Raw genomic sequence first — 17,938 nt, 5'->3', positions numbered from 1 at the left:
ATTTTTATTATATACGGCAAATCATGTTTTATTGACAGTTATAATACATCATGAGAGTGGAATCAAGTACGAAGTATTTCGTGTCTTTTTCTTCCTTGTTATACCGAATTGCCGAAGGACAATGAACTGAAAACACATATCAAGAGTGCATTTTGAGTGTTCCGTTTGCGGTCATATTTTCAAGCACTACGTTCTACTGGATTCCAGCTTTATCGTTCCGAATATATTCTATTGAAAATTATCGAGCGGTACAAAATTCATATAAATGATTTTGTTCCAATATTTCATACGAATGGATGAATTTGAATAGATTGCTGTTTAATAATTTAAAATTTAGAGATAAATATATTTTCAATAACGAAGCATTCAATTTGTGACCTATCAATCTGATTCATATTTTTCTTTGATTCATTTCAATATTCATTTCACTTATCAACAAAATAATAATGTTTTCACAATGAACATCTAGAAGACTTTAATAGCCAGAATCAATATAATTTTCAATTTCACAAATCGGCGGGTCTAAACTCATAATTGCGATTCAGTACGCACTAGAAACAATATAGGTTGTTTCAAAAGTAGTGTTTTTCGTTTTCATGAGTCTACTTCAAACTGTAATATCTCAGTTCATTTCAATGTGAATAAGCGCCATTTGAATCAGTGAACTTTTGCCAATGTGACACAAGTCGACTAATTCCGTCAGCATAAAAATTGGTTTGCTTGGTATTCGATGAAGTCTACAAAGGCTTTTTCAGCCTGGTCCTGGTTGACGAAGTTTCTACTAGTGAAAAAGTACTTCAATAGATGGTATTCAGTCGTCAAGAGGTCTGAGGATTATGGTGGTGAAGGCAGAGCTTCGAGGCCCAATTCATTCAACTGTCGGACAATGATTTGTGAAACGTGCGGATGGGCGTTGTAGCAGAACCTGCAGTCTGTTTACAAAATTTTCGGTACATTTTATCCATTCTCTCACAATAGTTGTGATGGTTTGGCCCGATTAGAGAAAGTTATAATGAATCACACCAGTCGCTGACCATCATAGAGTTATCATTGTCTTTGTGTTTGGTTGGTTTTTGCCTTGGGAAAGTGCTTGGGAGACTAAACGGTGTTCAACTACTATCCTGAACATTTTCTGTTGTCGTAGAGAATCCACTTTTCATCACACGTGATGATCCGATTCCATAAAGGATCGTTTTGGTTGCTTGGCTGAATGCATCTTTGAACTACATATATGTTCGTCCTTGTGGATAATCTGAGCTTGGGACCACTTGATGTTATGTTGATGAGTCCAAACATTCTCTGTTATTTCAAATTTGCTGGTTTACCCTCGCTTTGTGTTCCTCTCGAGTGAGGCTGCTACAGATGATGTTTTCGGATCCGAAGCAGATTCAGATGTTGTACTTGTATATATATATATATATATATATATATATATATATATATATATATATATATTTTTTTTTTCTTTTAACAGAATTTCTTATTTTCCAGCGTATAGTGGTCCTATATTTTCAGTACCTTCAAGATATCTGAAAATACGCTTGACAGCATTCCAGTGGTCCTTTTTCGAATTGAACAGGAATCGACTCACTTAGCTGACAGCAAACATTATGTCTGGGCGTGACACTAAACAGCCAACAGTCTCTCATTATGGTGCACAGAAATCTTCTTCGTTGGATATATTTTTCGAATGAAGTGGTGCATGGGGATCAGCAGGGATAATATTGGGATTACAGTTTTTCATGTTAAATTTCTTCAGAATTCTGACTCAAATGAACTTTCCATTCATCACTGTTTCTTTTAATTTCAATTCCCACCTAGTATTCTGCATCTGAAATTGTTAACTCAAATTTGGCTGCCAGTTTTTCAACGAAAATATTCATCAACTGAACTGATTCACAAAGAACTAGTCCATCATCAACGTACAATGTCAAAAACATATTTACGTTTTCAATTCTTGCATAAAAACGCATTTATCAGCTTCCAATTACTGTTTACATCTGTTTTGTTCAGAATCCGTTTTTTCGTTAACCAGCTGTCGCACCCCCACGAACGGCAACCATCAGAAGTCGAAACTTGTGCGAGCTAAAGAATAATGAGGTCTTACCTTCTAACGTGTGATTCCTAACGCGGAGAAATAGTTTCATTGAAATCCACTCCAGGGGTCTGCGAGTATCCTTCAGCACAGAGCCTTGCTTTGTATCTGTCAGTTTGTTCATCTCATTTCATTTTAACCTCGTAAACCCACTTGCAACTGATAGCTTGTCGATTGGAAAGTAATAGTTTTAGAACTCATGTTTCATCATCATCAAGGGACATCACTTCATCCTCCATTGCTTCCTGCCATTTTTTGTTCTTCACTTTCAATCGCTTCATTGTAAGTTTGCGGTTCATCGATAATAGCCGACCATAGCATGAAGTATCTAGTTTTCTTCCCAGTGAACTGAAGGAAATTTCTTTCTGAATCATGTTCCTGCAGGTTTTTGTATTTTGAATGACGCATAGTAGGAACTTGAGAGTTCTTTGATGGAAATACCTTCATTGAAACTTGCGTCTTTCGACACAGTAACTTTTAACACTTTCAACAATTAATCTGAGATCTCGTTCTTCTTTCCCGTTCTTTTCAGGAGTGTATAGCTAGTGTATCACTAGTTTCATGAATAGTTAATTCGTTATTGAAATGATCTTTGAATGGTTGATTGACATATTCTGTCCCGTTGTCCCTTTTAACGATCTTGATTTGGTTTTTGGTTTGTCTTCTGATCATTTGTTGGATTTCGAAAAATTTTGAGGAAACATCACTTTTGTGTTTGACAAAAAATACAAAGCGATACGATGTACACTCGTCCACCTCCAAGAGATACATATCATATCTCGCAGACATCAGTATGAATGTATTCTCCTAGTCTCCAATCTGGAATATGATGACTTGTCGTGAAAGGATATCGCTGTTATTTCCCGAATTGACAACGGTTGCAGAATAGACCATCTAAACTTTTTATTCTCGTATCTGGTATTTGACCTTTGTCAGCCATTTCCTTCAGTGAACGAAAGTGATTGTGACCTTTTGTTTGAAGGTGGTTGACAATGTTTTGTGGCGTATTTCATCAGTTCGGACTTCCATTGTCTGAACACACTGATGAGTGTGTTCAGCATAATCCTTCATGTGTACACTGTACAAACTAATTTGCATAGAGTACACACACACACCAGTCCCCTAAGATACACCAACACGAGCACTCACTACACCTCACATCTGCACTTCACGAAGTTCTAGCCAACACTTGCCTACAACACTTGGCTGAACCATACTGATGATGGGTCAAAACCCGAAGCACGTGTCTATGGTTTACCACTTTCTTGAGTGCTATGTCCGATCGAAAACTTCTTAATCTATATCGAGACACTCGATATCCTTCGTATTTGTATTATTTCCTGGACCCGAATGGCACGCAGGTAGCTATAGCTGCCTCCGTAATGATTTTGATAGTTTTCTTGTGAACACGAGATCTAATAATTGAAACTACAAATGTGCGGCTGGCTCCTGCTGGTGGCTTCGTGCATTTGTATTTTTTTTTCTGGTAGATACGTGTTGCCCATTCTTACACTTGACTGCACCATACTGATGATGGGTCAAAAGCTCGAAACACGTGTATATGGTTTGACACTTTCTTGAGTGCTATGTCCGATTGATAACTTCTTTATCTATATCAAGACAGTCGATAACCTTCGTATTTGTATTATTTTCTGAACCCGGATGTCACGCAGGTAGCTATAGCTGAAACTGGCAAACCATAGACACGTGTTTCGGGGTTTTGGCCCATCATTCAGAATTCATATCCATTCATATCCTATAGAACAATCAAACCCACACATCCTTGAAAATATTGATAACAGCAATATTAACATTGATGACAATCATTCACAAATTGACAATAATTTTACCCATTTCCACTCTCTGTCCTCTATGACTGATATCACTCCTAAACTTTCACGTATTTCCAAAAACATACAAAATATTAAAATTGCTAATAGAATTATTTTGACAATAAGTTCTACTTTTTCAAACGTCAAAGACAACATTCCAAAAAAAATTATTCAAAATCAATTTACAGTATTCCATGCTCTGATTGCGATGCTGAATACATAGGTCAAACAGCCAGACTTTTGAAGGCCGTATTTCCCCACATGAAAGTGATTGCAGGCTACACCCTGATAGGTGTGCACTCAGTGCACATGCCTACAGAGAAGGTCATGCAATTGACTTTGATTTAGTCAAAATTTTAACCAAAGTAAAGAATGTTCCACAGTCACAAAATTGCTTAGATAAAAAAAACTTACGTCAATCATTTAAGTGATATTTATTCATATTTACTCCTAACTGATAAAAATTGTGATATTCTAGAAGATAACTCATTTGATCTTACTTAACCCTTCGGTAGACGCAGTAACATTTCACACAGCAATAGTCGCACACGGTCCACAAGACCAGTGAATAATATATATTTATTGAATAATTTTTCAATTAATATTGTTTTATCATCATTTTTTCCACAACATTTTTTTGTTACTATTCAACAGTTCATTTAGATATTGATTTGCTGCAAAAGTAGAAAAATAAACGACTTTTTGATCACTATTTATTTTATTCCTAAGACATAATTTTCAGAAAAAAAAACGAACATATAATTCTGAAATATACTGAAATCGACACCAATAAAAAATGATTCAACTGCATTATACATGTAAAGCTAGAGGAAGGGTGTAAAATTACATGTTAAATTTAGGTATATATGTTATTTGTGGCAATCCTCACATACCGGGATAACCTGCTCTAAACATAAATATTTTTTACATAACGCACAGAAATATTTTGTTTTACGATTTTTTTTTCCAACTACAACAGCTACATCTCCCAATTTCTCCTGGATTTCTTTGAACGGGTACTGAATAATCGTCCAAATGGCATATCTCTTTCAGGCGCATCCTTATTGTCCTTGGAATATTTGCATTCATACTTCGGCATGAATGCAAATATAAGAAAGAAAGACAACTCTGTCAGAAATTGTCTTCTTGTTTTTGTAGAGTTTGTCAGATTACTGTTATATATTACGAAAGAATCGATTCCTGTTACATTCAGTATACTATAAAAAATAACCATTGGCCATCTTCTACTACAACGTGCCACATTATACTGTGCACTTAACTGATCCTACAGCTTTTTGTACTATTATACGTTAAAATCATTTTCGATTTTCCAGTTTCTGCATCAACATTGTCTTCATAATGCATAGTCGAATACAGTAAAACATTTTTGATTTTTTTTTTGGAATATATGATACCAAAGTTCCTCCGCAACCAAACCCAAACGAACTAGAACCAATAGACCATCCAGAATTTTGTGAGAAAAAAATTGGTATTTCTTTTCTTCTGCCTTTTATCGTTCCCAGAAGGGTCAAACCATTCTGTTTCAAAGTCAAACCAAGCGCAGTGCTAGTAAACCAATTGTCGTTGGTTACATTCCTATTAGAACCATAAAGATGTTGGCAGGCTCGTTCAGTCATAGCTTTGGTACTAGTATCTTGATAATAGGGGCCTTCTGTTCGATTTTTTCCGACGTATACTTCCATATTGCTGGTATAGAATAATTTTGCATCGGATAAGGCGAATATTTTTGTTCCATATTTGTTAGGTTTGCTGGGAATGTACTGACGGAAGGAGCATCTACCTCTGAATGCTTCTAGTTTCTCATCCACCGTTACATATTGCAAATGGGAAAAGCATTTTTTCTGATTATCATTCCACTTTGTTATCAGACATCTCACTGGAGCTAATTTATCTAGAATACGCCGATCGTCCCTAGTAGTGATGTCGTCAAACCTTATATATCTCAATAAATATCTGAACCTGATAATGTTTATTGTCAAACGAAACACCTCTATACCAGTGCCATCCGTTTTCCATTAATCAAGGGTGTTCAAATGACTTGCTTTTCTCACACACGCAAGATATAACAGGCCTATCAATGCACGAATTTCGTCAATGTTTTTTTGGATATATATCTCGTTCACGGCTAAACTTGTGCCTCTCTGCCTCAATTTTAGTGTTCGTGTTATCAACGATCATTTGTAACATGTTCGAATCGAATAAATTATTCCAAATATCTTGGATATTGGTTATATTTCTAACACATGGTTTTGATCCTGGAAGTTGCAAAATAATATTTTCTCTTCGACTTCTAACATTTTTAGGTCCTCTATGTTTGGCCCATTTTGTTTTGTGGTCTTTTCCAATGAAGTACGGTCCACGAATGAAAGATAATTCTTCCCTAACTTCTAATTCCTCAACTTCTTTCTCTGTTTCGCTTCCCTCTGACCTTTCTTCTATATTATTTTCCTCTTCTAATTCCTCTTCGTCATCGAATCCATCTTCTGGTTGGACTTCCTCAAAAAGACGCAACAGCCTTTCCTGCTCTCTTTCATAATCCATAATTTTGACTACAGTAATCGCACACGGTCTACCGCACCAGTTTGTCCAATTACTCACTTACTATTCTAGCACCGTCAACGGAAGAATACACACTGATCTATACATGTAACGTTAGCTGTCAAACTGACAATCACAAATTTTTTCGCTGCGAATTAATCGTTATTTTATCAGTGTTTCTGGTTGATGATCAGCCATAAAACCAGTGCTTATCTCTCGTAATAGTGTAGTGCGTTATTATTGTGTGCAAGTACCCTCCGGATTTCTGGTGAGTACGTTCTAATCTTGCGAGACTGTTCATTAAATCGATCGCCCTTGGGATTATACAGGAAATGAGTTATTAGTAGCAGTATGGAGGAACTGCTCGACAACTTGATGGCCAGGGATAGTGGTGAAGTGATTACCCTTATGGGTTTATTACTTGACCGCCTAGGCCTGAGCCCATCAGAGTTGTTAAAGGGCAGACCCGGGGCGGTAGTTCGGATGCCCTCTGACCCCCAACAGGGGTCAAAGAGCTTGTTGAGCGTCCCCCACGGAGAGTATCCCTCATAGATACTTCTGACTGTGCCACTCTATCTGCACAGCCTGTTTCAATACAAGTAGACGTAAATGAGCCGCAGGAACCGGCTAACAAAAAGAGACGACTTCCAGAGGAGTTTTCTCCCCTCCCGACTAAACCAGCCGTCCCGGCTAATAAAAGCACCGGCACGAAACCCAAAAGGGTAGTAAGAAAAACAAAGCTTCGAGACGAAGCCACAAATAGCACTTCAGAGTCGGAACTTTCCACTACTGAATCCTCCGTAGACGGAGAAGGTGAAATGTCTGTCGATGAAATCGAAAACAAGTCAGACACTACAGTGACGACCATACAGGGTGGCTCTAGACAGCCACAACAAAATCATGATCAGGTTGGAAACCAAAACACTCAGGGAAATGTCTCTCCCATCCCTCCGCGATCTGAGGCGCCACAAAACGCCAAAAAATCACGTGTGCCCCCAATTGTTGTTCGCTAGAAGGACAAGTGGGTCATATTTACGAAACTAGCTACCCTACACAAAGTTAGCTATACAAAAGCGGTGAACTTGGCTGACGGTATTAAGGTCCAGCCTTCTACTATCGAGGACTTTAGGAAAATGTCCAAACTCCTGGTGGGGGAAAAAATCCCCCACCACACGTACACCCTTCCTGAAGACAGACAAATTAGAGCTGTCTTCAGAGGAATACCAGAACATTTGGAAACCGCTGACATCGAGGATGCCTTGATGGAGAAGGGTTTTCAGCCAACATCTGTCTACACGATGATGCGCGGGGATCGTCCACTTCCTCTGGTTTTGGTTCAAGTGAGCCAAAACCAGAAACATATATACGATGAACGAGAGCTTCTTAATGTTAAAATTAAGGTTGAGCCCCAACATCAGAGGACACTGGTCGGGCAGTGTTACCGATGTCAGCGGTTTGGACATAGTCAGAGGAACTGCTTAGCCATCCCCATTTGTGTTAAGTGCGCCGGCAGACACCTTTCAGATGAATGCAAAAAACCAAGAGCCGAACCTCCGAAATGCAATAGTTGCAAGGGGGTGCATACTGCGAACTACCGGGGTTGTCCTGAGTTCCCCAAGGTTCGCAGGAGGACCAAGGTGGCCGCAAATGCCCCCCAAAATGCATCCACACCTGGGAGACGTCCTGCTGGGGCATCTAACACGCGCCCGGGGATGAGCTATGCAGGAGCGGCAAAGAGCGGCAACACCTCCGCTGAGCCGACTGCAGCATCCAACAGTCCTAGTTCGTCGAAAGTTAATAACATCTGCTCCGCTCTGGACCAGATGAAGAAACTATTCATCCAGTTCCCCGTACTTGAAAAGATGTTTACGGTGAACACCAATGTGATAACTGGAACCTGTTAATGGCTAGACAACTAACATTGCCTAGTTCTCTTAAGGTTGTATTTTGGAATGCCAATAACATATCCAATAAAAATCTTGACTTCGAAAATTTCCTAATTGCGCAAAACATTGATGTCGCACTTGTGCAGGAAACCCACCTGCACAATGAACCTTTTGGCATCCCAAATTACCGTTTCTACCATAGAGAACGAGTTGGACGTGCTGGAGGAGGAGTTGGCATTTTTGTCAAACGTAATCTTCCTCACGTACAATTCGGCATTGACTCGGATCAGTTACACGGCACGGAAGCCGTGGGCGTTGAACTCCAACTGAGAAGAGGTCGTCATAGACTAATCTCAGTTTACAACCCTTCGCGGAATCGTCTACTCCCAGGATCACTGGATGAACTGCTGTTGTCGACAGATACCCCCACAATTGCTGCTGGTGACTTCAACGCCAAGCACAATCTGTGGAGCAGAATCACCAATGCGAACGGCCGAGCGCTCCATGCGCATGCTGACAGGCATGAGTATCGAGTGATGGGTACAGGTGAGCCTACGTTCTACCGTGGGGATAACAGACCTGACGTGCTTGATATCGCACTACTCAGGAACGTCTCCATGTCCTGCGAAGTGTACACTTTGTCGGAATTAGACTCAGATCATAATCCAGTCATTCTGATGCTGGGTGATGATCCCCCTCCTCAGGACTATCGCATGAGATCATCCACGGATTGGGAAGCCTTCAAGGCTCATCTAGTGGAGACACCTACAGACCGCGAGGCACTTCAAACTCGCAACGGTCTCGACGCGGCAGTGGCAGATTTTGAACTGTCTGTGAACAACGCTTTCCGAGCAGCCACAACTAGGACAGAGTGTCCTATGCGAAACTATAATGAGTTTCCTCCCAGGATAAAGAATCTTATCCGGGAAAGGAACCGACTCAAACGAGTTTATCAACGGACCCTCTATCCTGGGGACAAGGCTGCTGCTAGCAGGATGGCCAACCAAGTTAAACAGGCCATCATTGACTATAGAAACGAGAGGTGTAGTGAGTGTTTGGAATCTCTTGAACCTGGGGATGATGAGCTATGGCGAGTCACCCGCAGGCTCGAGAAGAGGAAAACTGCTCCCTCCCCTCTTCATGGACAGCGCGGCATCTGCTACTCCCCCGCCGAGAAGGCGTTGACCTTTGCAGATACAATGGAAAATCAGTTCTAACTTAACGTTGATCCGGATGATGATATTGACCGTGATATCCGGCTGGAACAACGAGTTCAGCGTATCGTCAGGGAGAATGATGACGATGTGATCCGTCCAGCTTCGGAGGAAGAACTGAGGGGGTACATCAGAGCCTCCAAACCCAAGAAGGCTCCGGGAATTGATTCAATCAACAATAGGTTGCTGGAGCAGCTCCCGGAGAACTTTATCAGATATCTGTTGGACATCATAAACAGCTCAATCGCCCTCAGATACTTCCCTCGAAGATAGAAGCATGCCGTAGTTGTCATGATTCCGAAACAGGGCCAGAACCCGCTGTTTCCCCAGAATCATCGTCCAATTAGTCTGCTTTGCTCAACGGCTAAGCTGGCTGAACGTGTTTTGCTACAAAGGCTAACTGAAGAAGTTGAAGACCGAAATGTTCTGCCTGATGAACAATTCGGTTTCAGGAGGGCACACTCCACCGAGCTGCAGGACTTGAGACTGGTCGAAAACTCCATCTCAGAGCTAAATAATAGGAAGACACTCTATCTTGTCCTCTTGGACATTTCAAAAGCCTTCGACCGAGTATGGCACGAAGGCTTATTACACAAAATGCTCGATTTCGACCTGCCTCGGGGCCTAATCCGGTGGATTGGGTCCTTTCTGAAGGGCAGATCATTTCAGGTCCGAGTTGAAGGAACCCTGTCTCCCGTCAGGGAAATCCAAGGTGGAGTGTCTCAAGGAGCTGTGCTGTCTCCACTATTGTACAGCATTTACGTGAGCGACCTTCCGAGGTTCGATCACGTGAAGGTTTCCCTATACGCCGATGATACGGCTTTCCTCGCTTTTTCCATGGGACGGGGGTTGGCGGTCGTCTACATGCAACGCGCATTGGACGACCTCGAACGCTGGTACCTGGAATGGAAGATTCGAGTGAATCCAGAAAAAACCCAGGCGATAGATTTGGGAAGGCGCAACGTTTCTCCAGATACAAGAGTAACGATTTCAGGCAGGGAGATCGAATGGCAAACGCGAGTCAAATACCTAGGTCTTTGGGTAGACCGCCGACTCACCTGGGTAAATCACGTTGATTACATCAAGGACAGAGTACAAATGAGGATAGCCAAACTCTATCCTCTGATCAACCGAAAGTCCAAGCTTAATCTTAGGAATGAGATTTTACTATATAACACGATGTTCAAGCCTGTCATTATGTATGCTTCAAGCGCTTGGGGACAAACCGCTTTGACAAACCTCTTCATTCTGGAGAGATTGCAAAACAAACTTCTCAGGATGCTGGTGAATGCTCCATGGTTCGTGCGGAATGAAGCCATCCGCAGAGATTTGGAGCTGTTAACTATACAGCTTCATTCAGTTGAGGAATCAGAGAGTTTTTGAGTCAGCGGAAACTCATGATAACCCATTAGTTAGGGAAGCTGTAGATTACACTATAGACGACCCCACTCGATTCAGAAGGCCCCGTCGCTCGGTTGAGTGAAGGCCCCACGACATCTGTTAAAATGAACAGTTTGTTCATCAATACCCCAGTCAGGAAAAGGTACACAAGGCCAGAGGGGCATAGATGTCATTGACCTTTATGCCGCCACCAAAACACTCTTAGTTATGAACCACTCGTCCTCCTGACGAGAGACAGTTGAAAGGGTACGGGAAGAGTTTCCATCCTGATTAAAATGAAGATGACTATCGACACTGATCTATCATCCCATAAATGGAAGGTATTCTGCCGGAGAGTTCCGTACACGCCCGATAACATTTCCGAAATACCGATTATAATCCTGTCCGGTCCACTGGACCAGCTGCGTCTACTGAAGGGTTAATCAATACAATCCTTCCTCTTGCATTAAAACTCCATAAAAAATACTTAGACATTTTAACTCCAAAAAATCACTCCTTCAAGACATCTACAATTGTAGTTTGACTAAATTTGCCCCAGCAGCTTGTGCTGCTGGGGCAAACGTTTTCTTTCTAACCTAGTTGAGTTTCACATGGTTCATACATAAAATAATTTCAAATATCTTTTTGAACTGATGACTCACTGATGATGACAATATCCATTGTCGGAAATGTAATGTTATAAGAATACACCTAGGTGTACATTTTCAGTACCTTTGAGATATCTGAAAATACGCTCGACAGCATTCCAGTGGTCCTTTTCTGGATTAGACAGGAATCGACTCACTTTTGGAGTTGAAATGTCAAAGTATGTTTCATGGAGTTTAAATGCAAGAGGAAGGATTGTATTGATTAAGTGAGATCAAATGAGTTATCTTCTAGAATATCCCAATTTTTATCAGTTAGGAGTAAATATGAATAAGTTTCACTTAAATAATTGACGTCTGTTTTTTTATCTGAGCAATTTTGTGACTGTGAAACATTCTTTTCTTCAGCTAAAATTTTGACTGAATGGAAGTCAATTGCATGACCTTCTCTGTAGGCATGTTCATAATCACTTTCATGTGAGGAAATACGGTCTTCAAAAGTCTGTCTGTTTGACCTACATATTCAACACCGCAATCAGAGCATGGAATACTGTAAATTAGTTTTGAATAATTATTTTTTGGAATTTTGTCTTTGACATTTGAAAAAATAGAGCTCATTTTCAAAACAGTTCTATTAGCAATTTTAATATTATCTATGTTTTTGAAAATACGTGAAAGTTTAGGAGTGATTAGTCATAAAGGACAGAGAGTGGAAATGGGTAAAATTATTGACAATTTGTAAATGATTTTCATCAATGTTAATATTGCTGTTATCAATATTTTCAAGAATGGGTGGATTTAATTGTTCTATAGGAGACATGCTGAATGAAATCTTATTCAATAGGGACAGTGGATATGAATTCTGAATGATGGGCCAAAACCTCGAAACACGTGTCTATGGTTTGCCAGTTTCAGCTATAGTTACCTGCGTAGCTACCTACCGGATCCAGAAAATAATACAAATACGAAGGTTATCGAGTGTCTTGATATAGATAAAGAAGTTATCAATCGGACATTGCACTCAAGAAAGTGGCAAACCATATACACGTGTTTCGAACTTTTGGGCCATCATCAGTATCGTGCAGTCAAGTGTAATGATGGGCAACACTTGGTTACCAGAAAAAAGAAATACAAATGCACGAAGCCACCAGCAGGAGCCAGCCGCACATTTGTAGTTTCAATTATTAGATCTTGTGTTCACAAAAAAACTATCAAAATCACCACGGAGGTAGCTATAGCTATCTGTGTGCCATTCGGGTCCAGGAAATGATACATATACGGAGGTTATCGAGTGTCTTGATATAGATAAAGAAGTTTTCGATCGGATATAGCACTCAAGAAAGTGGTAAACCATAGACAAGTGTTTCGGGTTTGACCCTTCATCAGTATGGTGCAGCCAAGTGTTGTAGGCAAGTGTTGGCTAGAACTTCGTGAAGTGCAGATGTGTGGTGTAGTGAGTGCTCGTGTTGGTGTATCTTAGGGGGCTGGTGTGTGTGTGTGTGTGTGTGTGTGTGTGTACTCTATGCAAACTAGTTTGTACAGAGTACACATGAAGGATTATTCTGAACCTACTTTTTACCGTGTATGCAAATTCCAATGTCAGTACGCCCTTCCTCTCCAATGCCAGTCACTGTCTAGATGTGCCCACAGATTTCTCATTAGTTGAAGGATCTTTTTAGTGTTCAGACATGTGTACTCTGTATAAGATAGTTTGTACTTAGTAAATATTAAGGATAATCTGTATTACCGTGTATGCGTCTCACCTATCCCGAAGTCAAACAATTATTATGACGTCACACACACACACACACACACACACACACACACACACACACACACACACACACCAACACACTCAATGTCTCAGACAAAGAAAATATCTCTATGAATATATTTTCAGCTATGCATCAGACATATCGTTCAAAGTCAAAACTAATTATGCACCAGACATATTGTTCAAGGTCACCCTAATTACACCATTTATCATTAATTAGTCATCAATGGTGTCATAATGGTGGAGAGAGGCTTAGAAGCGGCGCAAATCTTTTATTCGTCTCAGAAATCAAAAAGTCCATTCTGTGGTACATTCTGTGCTACAAATTCAACAGAGTTACTCTACACAAATACAGTCTGCAATATTGTGGCATGATCGATTGGGATTTCAAATCAATTTATATTATATCAGACAATGGAGGTCCGAACTGATGAAATACACCACAAAACATTGTCAACCACCTTCAAACAAAAGGTCACAATTACTTTCGTTCACTGAAGGAAATGGCTGACAAAGGTCAAATACCAGATACGAGGATAAAAAGTTCAGATGGTCTATTCTGCAACAGTTGTCAATTCGGGAATTAACAGCGATATCCTTCCACGACAAGTCATCATGTTCCAGATTGAAGACTAGGAGAATACATTCAAACTGATGTCTGCGGCAAAATATCATATGTATCTCTGGGTGGTGCAAATTCATTATTTTCAAGGACGAGTGTACATCGTATCGCTTTGTATATTTTGTCAAACACAAAAGTTATATTTTCTCAAAATTTTTCGAATTCCAACAAATGATCAGAAGACAAACCAAAAATCAAATCAAGATCGTTAAAAGGGACAACGGGACAGAATATGTCAATCAATCATTCAAAGATCATTTCAATAACGAATTAATTATTCATGAAACTAGTGAAACAATAGCCATACACTCTTGAACAGAACGGGAAAGAAGAACGATATCTCAGATTTACGATATTTTGTAAAGAAGAAATATATACTTGTGGTGCACCGTTTGGAACTTTTGGTGTAGTAATGCATATTACTGGAGTTTTATCACGATACTAATCCGTTATTTCAACACCTCGACACGTGTTTCGATCACCAAGTAATCATCTTTAAGAGGGAAATTAAACTAAAAATACGTACAATATTATCCTTATTTATACCATAGATACCTCTTCTAGGTACCTGGGTCTTGAGTGTCTTATATCAATTTAAAAATCTCATTTCAACAAGTTATACAGTATACTAACAGGTATTGGTCCACCAGCGTTTACTTATTGCTACACTCTCATAGATGCCTGTTGTTGTTAACATGTCTAACTAATTCCAATTGACTCAAGTTGATGGAATGGTTTTGTTGCAAAATATGACGGCAACTGCCGATTTTTCTAGTCTTCCAAATTTTAAGTGTCCTAAGTGTTTCTCATATCTGATTTCAATAGATATTTTTGTCTGTCCATTATATTTTGCATCGCAGTCCTTACATTTAAGTAGTGTATATAAGAACTTTGAATGAAGTGAATTGAAAATTGAAAACTGCATTCGATAAATCCTATATGACGTACCTACAATATCATTTTTTCTATTGGCATACTATATACTACTTCTGCTACTGTAGTATTACTGTACTTATTATCATTTATAATCGATGAATTGAATTATGTTTACGAAAACAGTTTTTTTTTTCAGGTATCCATGTCTGCAAAATGTGGCTCACATCAGACGTCTTGTGCTGCACTGCCTCCATTTTGAATCTTTGTGCAATTGCTCTCGACAGGTTTTGGGCTATAACAGATCCTATAAACTATGCTCAAAAAAGGACAGTTAAACGAGTACTGGTTATGATAGCAGGCGTATGGGTGCTATCACTTTTGATCAGTTCACCACCTTTGATTGGGTGGAATGACTGGCCATCATCTGATGTATTCGCAGAAAGACAAATTTGTATGCTCACAAAACGCCAAGGTTATGTGATTTATTCATCTTCTGGTTCCTTTTTTATACCTCTATTCATCATGACAATAGTTTATGTAGAAATATTCATTGCGACAAAACGAAGGCTGAGAGAAAGGTCCCAAGCAGCGAAAATTAACATATCTAAAAATATGAGTAAAATTAAAAACAAAGACGATCATCGCGATGGTGAAAGCGTCAGTAGCGAAACCAATCATAACGAATTCGAAGCGAATGGTAAATCTAGAGATAAATCTTTGAGAAAAGACAAATCGAGCGAATCTGATAAAAATACTCTTCAACCGATATTGACTCATGAAGATTCTCTAACCGATTTTGGAGACAACTCATCCTGCTCTCAAAGGAAAGACTCGAATCCCTCAAAATGTGAGAATAAGGGAATTTGTAGTTCAACCACTACCATAACGATCTCCAACTCGAAACCTAGTCCAAAAGTAATACTCAGTGATCCCAATAAAAAACCTGGATTTGTATATCAGTTCATAGAGGAAAAACAGAGAATATCACTTTCTAAAGAGAGACGAGCAGCAAGAACGCTTGGTATCATTATGGGTGTTTTTGTCGTATGCTGGTTACCCTTTTTCCTTATGTACGTGATAATTCCGTTCTGTCCGTCATGTTGTCCTTCAAGAGCATTAACGAATGTTATCACTTGGTTGGGTTATATCAACTCAGGACTCAATCCCGTCATATATACCATTTTCAATATGGACTTCAGAAGGGCTTTCAGAAAACTGTTAGGTCTTTCTCAAACCTAATACGTTTCATCTGGCATAAAAACATTTCTATAGAACCAAATATAAGCAGGTAGGTGAAAAATGATTCGAAAATATTCATTTGTATTCACTAGAGATACATTGGGTGAGGAATAGGTTCGAAAACTTCAAACTAGAAAAGAAATAGATTCGCTATAAAGCACTATTCAGACAGGTATTGTCTGTTTAACATCATTGAGGAACCAATTTAAATGGTGTTTGGAAACAGTGCTTGTTTTATATTTATTATACGCAAGAGTTTCCAGTTCTCTCTTGATTATGTTTGCACCAGTTGAACAGACTTTTACGAAATCACATCTTTCAGGTATCAAACAGAAACAATACTTTTTTTCTTTACTCACAAGAATTCAATCACTTTCACCTGTTAAGATGTCCGTGAACAAATTTTGCTAGTTGAATTTGACCTACTCTCTTTGAATTCCACCCACTCGTGATAATGCACCTGAGTGCCGCCATTTTCATTCCAGTGTAGCAGATGGTTACAAAGGCTGATTTATAATTACCACAATAACTTCTATAATATGGATGTCAAAGGAAAGTGTTTGATGAGCGGAATATAATAAGTGGTGTAACGTAATTATTTGTATTGTGAATTTCTATATTTTACAATTATTGACTTTTCCCATGCTGTAAAATCTCTGAAAATAAAACTGATTTGATTTGATTATGACTTGGATATGGTAGACCGTCGAAAATTGCGAAAATTTTGAAGAAATGTTTCTTGCACTCTCATAATATGAGTATGAAATGAGAGGCCTCTGAAAATAAGAAAGAATATAACATGGCTGCACTTTGAGTCTAATATGGAGAACCCTTCGAAATTGCGTAGCCATTATTAAATTGAGAGATTTTGATGTAGAGAATGCGAGAAATTGAATGACGCCACTGTATAATCAATAGAGCGGAATCCCAAAAGTTGCCAGACTATGTTTTTATGCACACTGATAATACATATATCATATCAAAAGATGAATACCAAAATGAAGAAGAACAAGTTGATCCATATACCAATTTGGAAAAGTTTAATTTTGGCAAAGTTTTGGGATGGTTCATTTAGTGTTCCAACAAATGATGAAGGGATCCGATATGCAATGATTACGCATTCAATGCGTGAAGCAGAAATTGGAATTGTCTGACCTGACATTATTATACAGTGCATTTCTTCAATGTCCTTCCTCCTTTTATCAAAAAATTAAAATTTGGCGTAATGAAATTAATGCATGAATACTTTAATTTGAAATGAAATTGACAGATGAAACATTCAAGATGGCGACTAGGCGCCATCTGGGAAAAAATATCAAATGGAAAGGGGGGTCTTGAAGCTCCTGACGCATGCTTTACAACCCTACAATATGAAGTCAATATCTTCACTCACTATAAAATGGCGAAAAATTTAATAATTTTACGAAGAAAAACACGTTAATATCGATATTTCTAGAAATATTTCATTTTATCTGCCATATGGCGATTCCAACAACACGATAAGGCTTGATAAGTTATTTATTGTTCATAAAAATGACAAAAAATGTCAGTATGACAATGAACATCATTGTTCAGTTGAAATATTCTCATTTAGTTTTCTATTTTGCTAGTAGGAAGATACTACGTCAACAATCTCTAAAATGGTCAATTCTCGTCCATTGAAAGAAAAAATTTAAGCGACATTTGTTTACGGTGCGACGCGTAACTTTCACGAGAGCGAAAGGAATTTTAATGAACGTTTTCCGAATTGTCCTATCTGCAGAAAATATTTGAGGAAACTTGTATCCAAATTCACAACAGCCGGTAGTGTACATAACAAAAAGTTCCCAGGTCATCGGTCCATTCCGGAAGAACAG

The 17,938-nt window shown here is 39.0% G+C and overlaps 1 protein-coding gene across 4 annotated transcripts in view; it reads left to right on the top strand.

The window, feature by feature from the left end:
- Oct-TyrR (Octopamine-Tyramine receptor) overlaps positions 1–17,938 on the top strand; it is a 1,115,181-nt gene that overhangs the window by 1,009,220 nt on the left and 88,023 nt on the right. For 2 of the 4 annotated variants that reach the window (XM_074186523.1, XM_074186519.1), the window contains one exon: positions 15,040–16,764. In XM_074186523.1, coding sequence (XP_074042624.1) covers positions 15,040–16,082 — 1,043 coding nt within the window. In that variant the 3' untranslated portion in view covers positions 16,083–16,764. Of the gene's footprint in view, positions 1–15,039; positions 16,765–17,938 lie in introns of those variants that run through there. The other 2 variants (XM_074186522.1, XM_074186521.1) reach the window with 2 other exon arrangements.

This window comes from Leptinotarsa decemlineata, unplaced genomic scaffold, assembly GCF_025532065.1.
Source record: "Leptinotarsa decemlineata unplaced genomic scaffold, Ldec_3_MD MMD2_P_RNA_scaffold_2, whole genome shotgun sequence".
Classification (NCBI taxonomy): domain Eukaryota; kingdom Metazoa; phylum Arthropoda; class Insecta; order Coleoptera; family Chrysomelidae; genus Leptinotarsa; species Leptinotarsa decemlineata.
The sequence above is the reverse complement of the archived record's forward strand: the minus strand, read 5'-3'. Positions and strand labels throughout refer to the sequence as shown.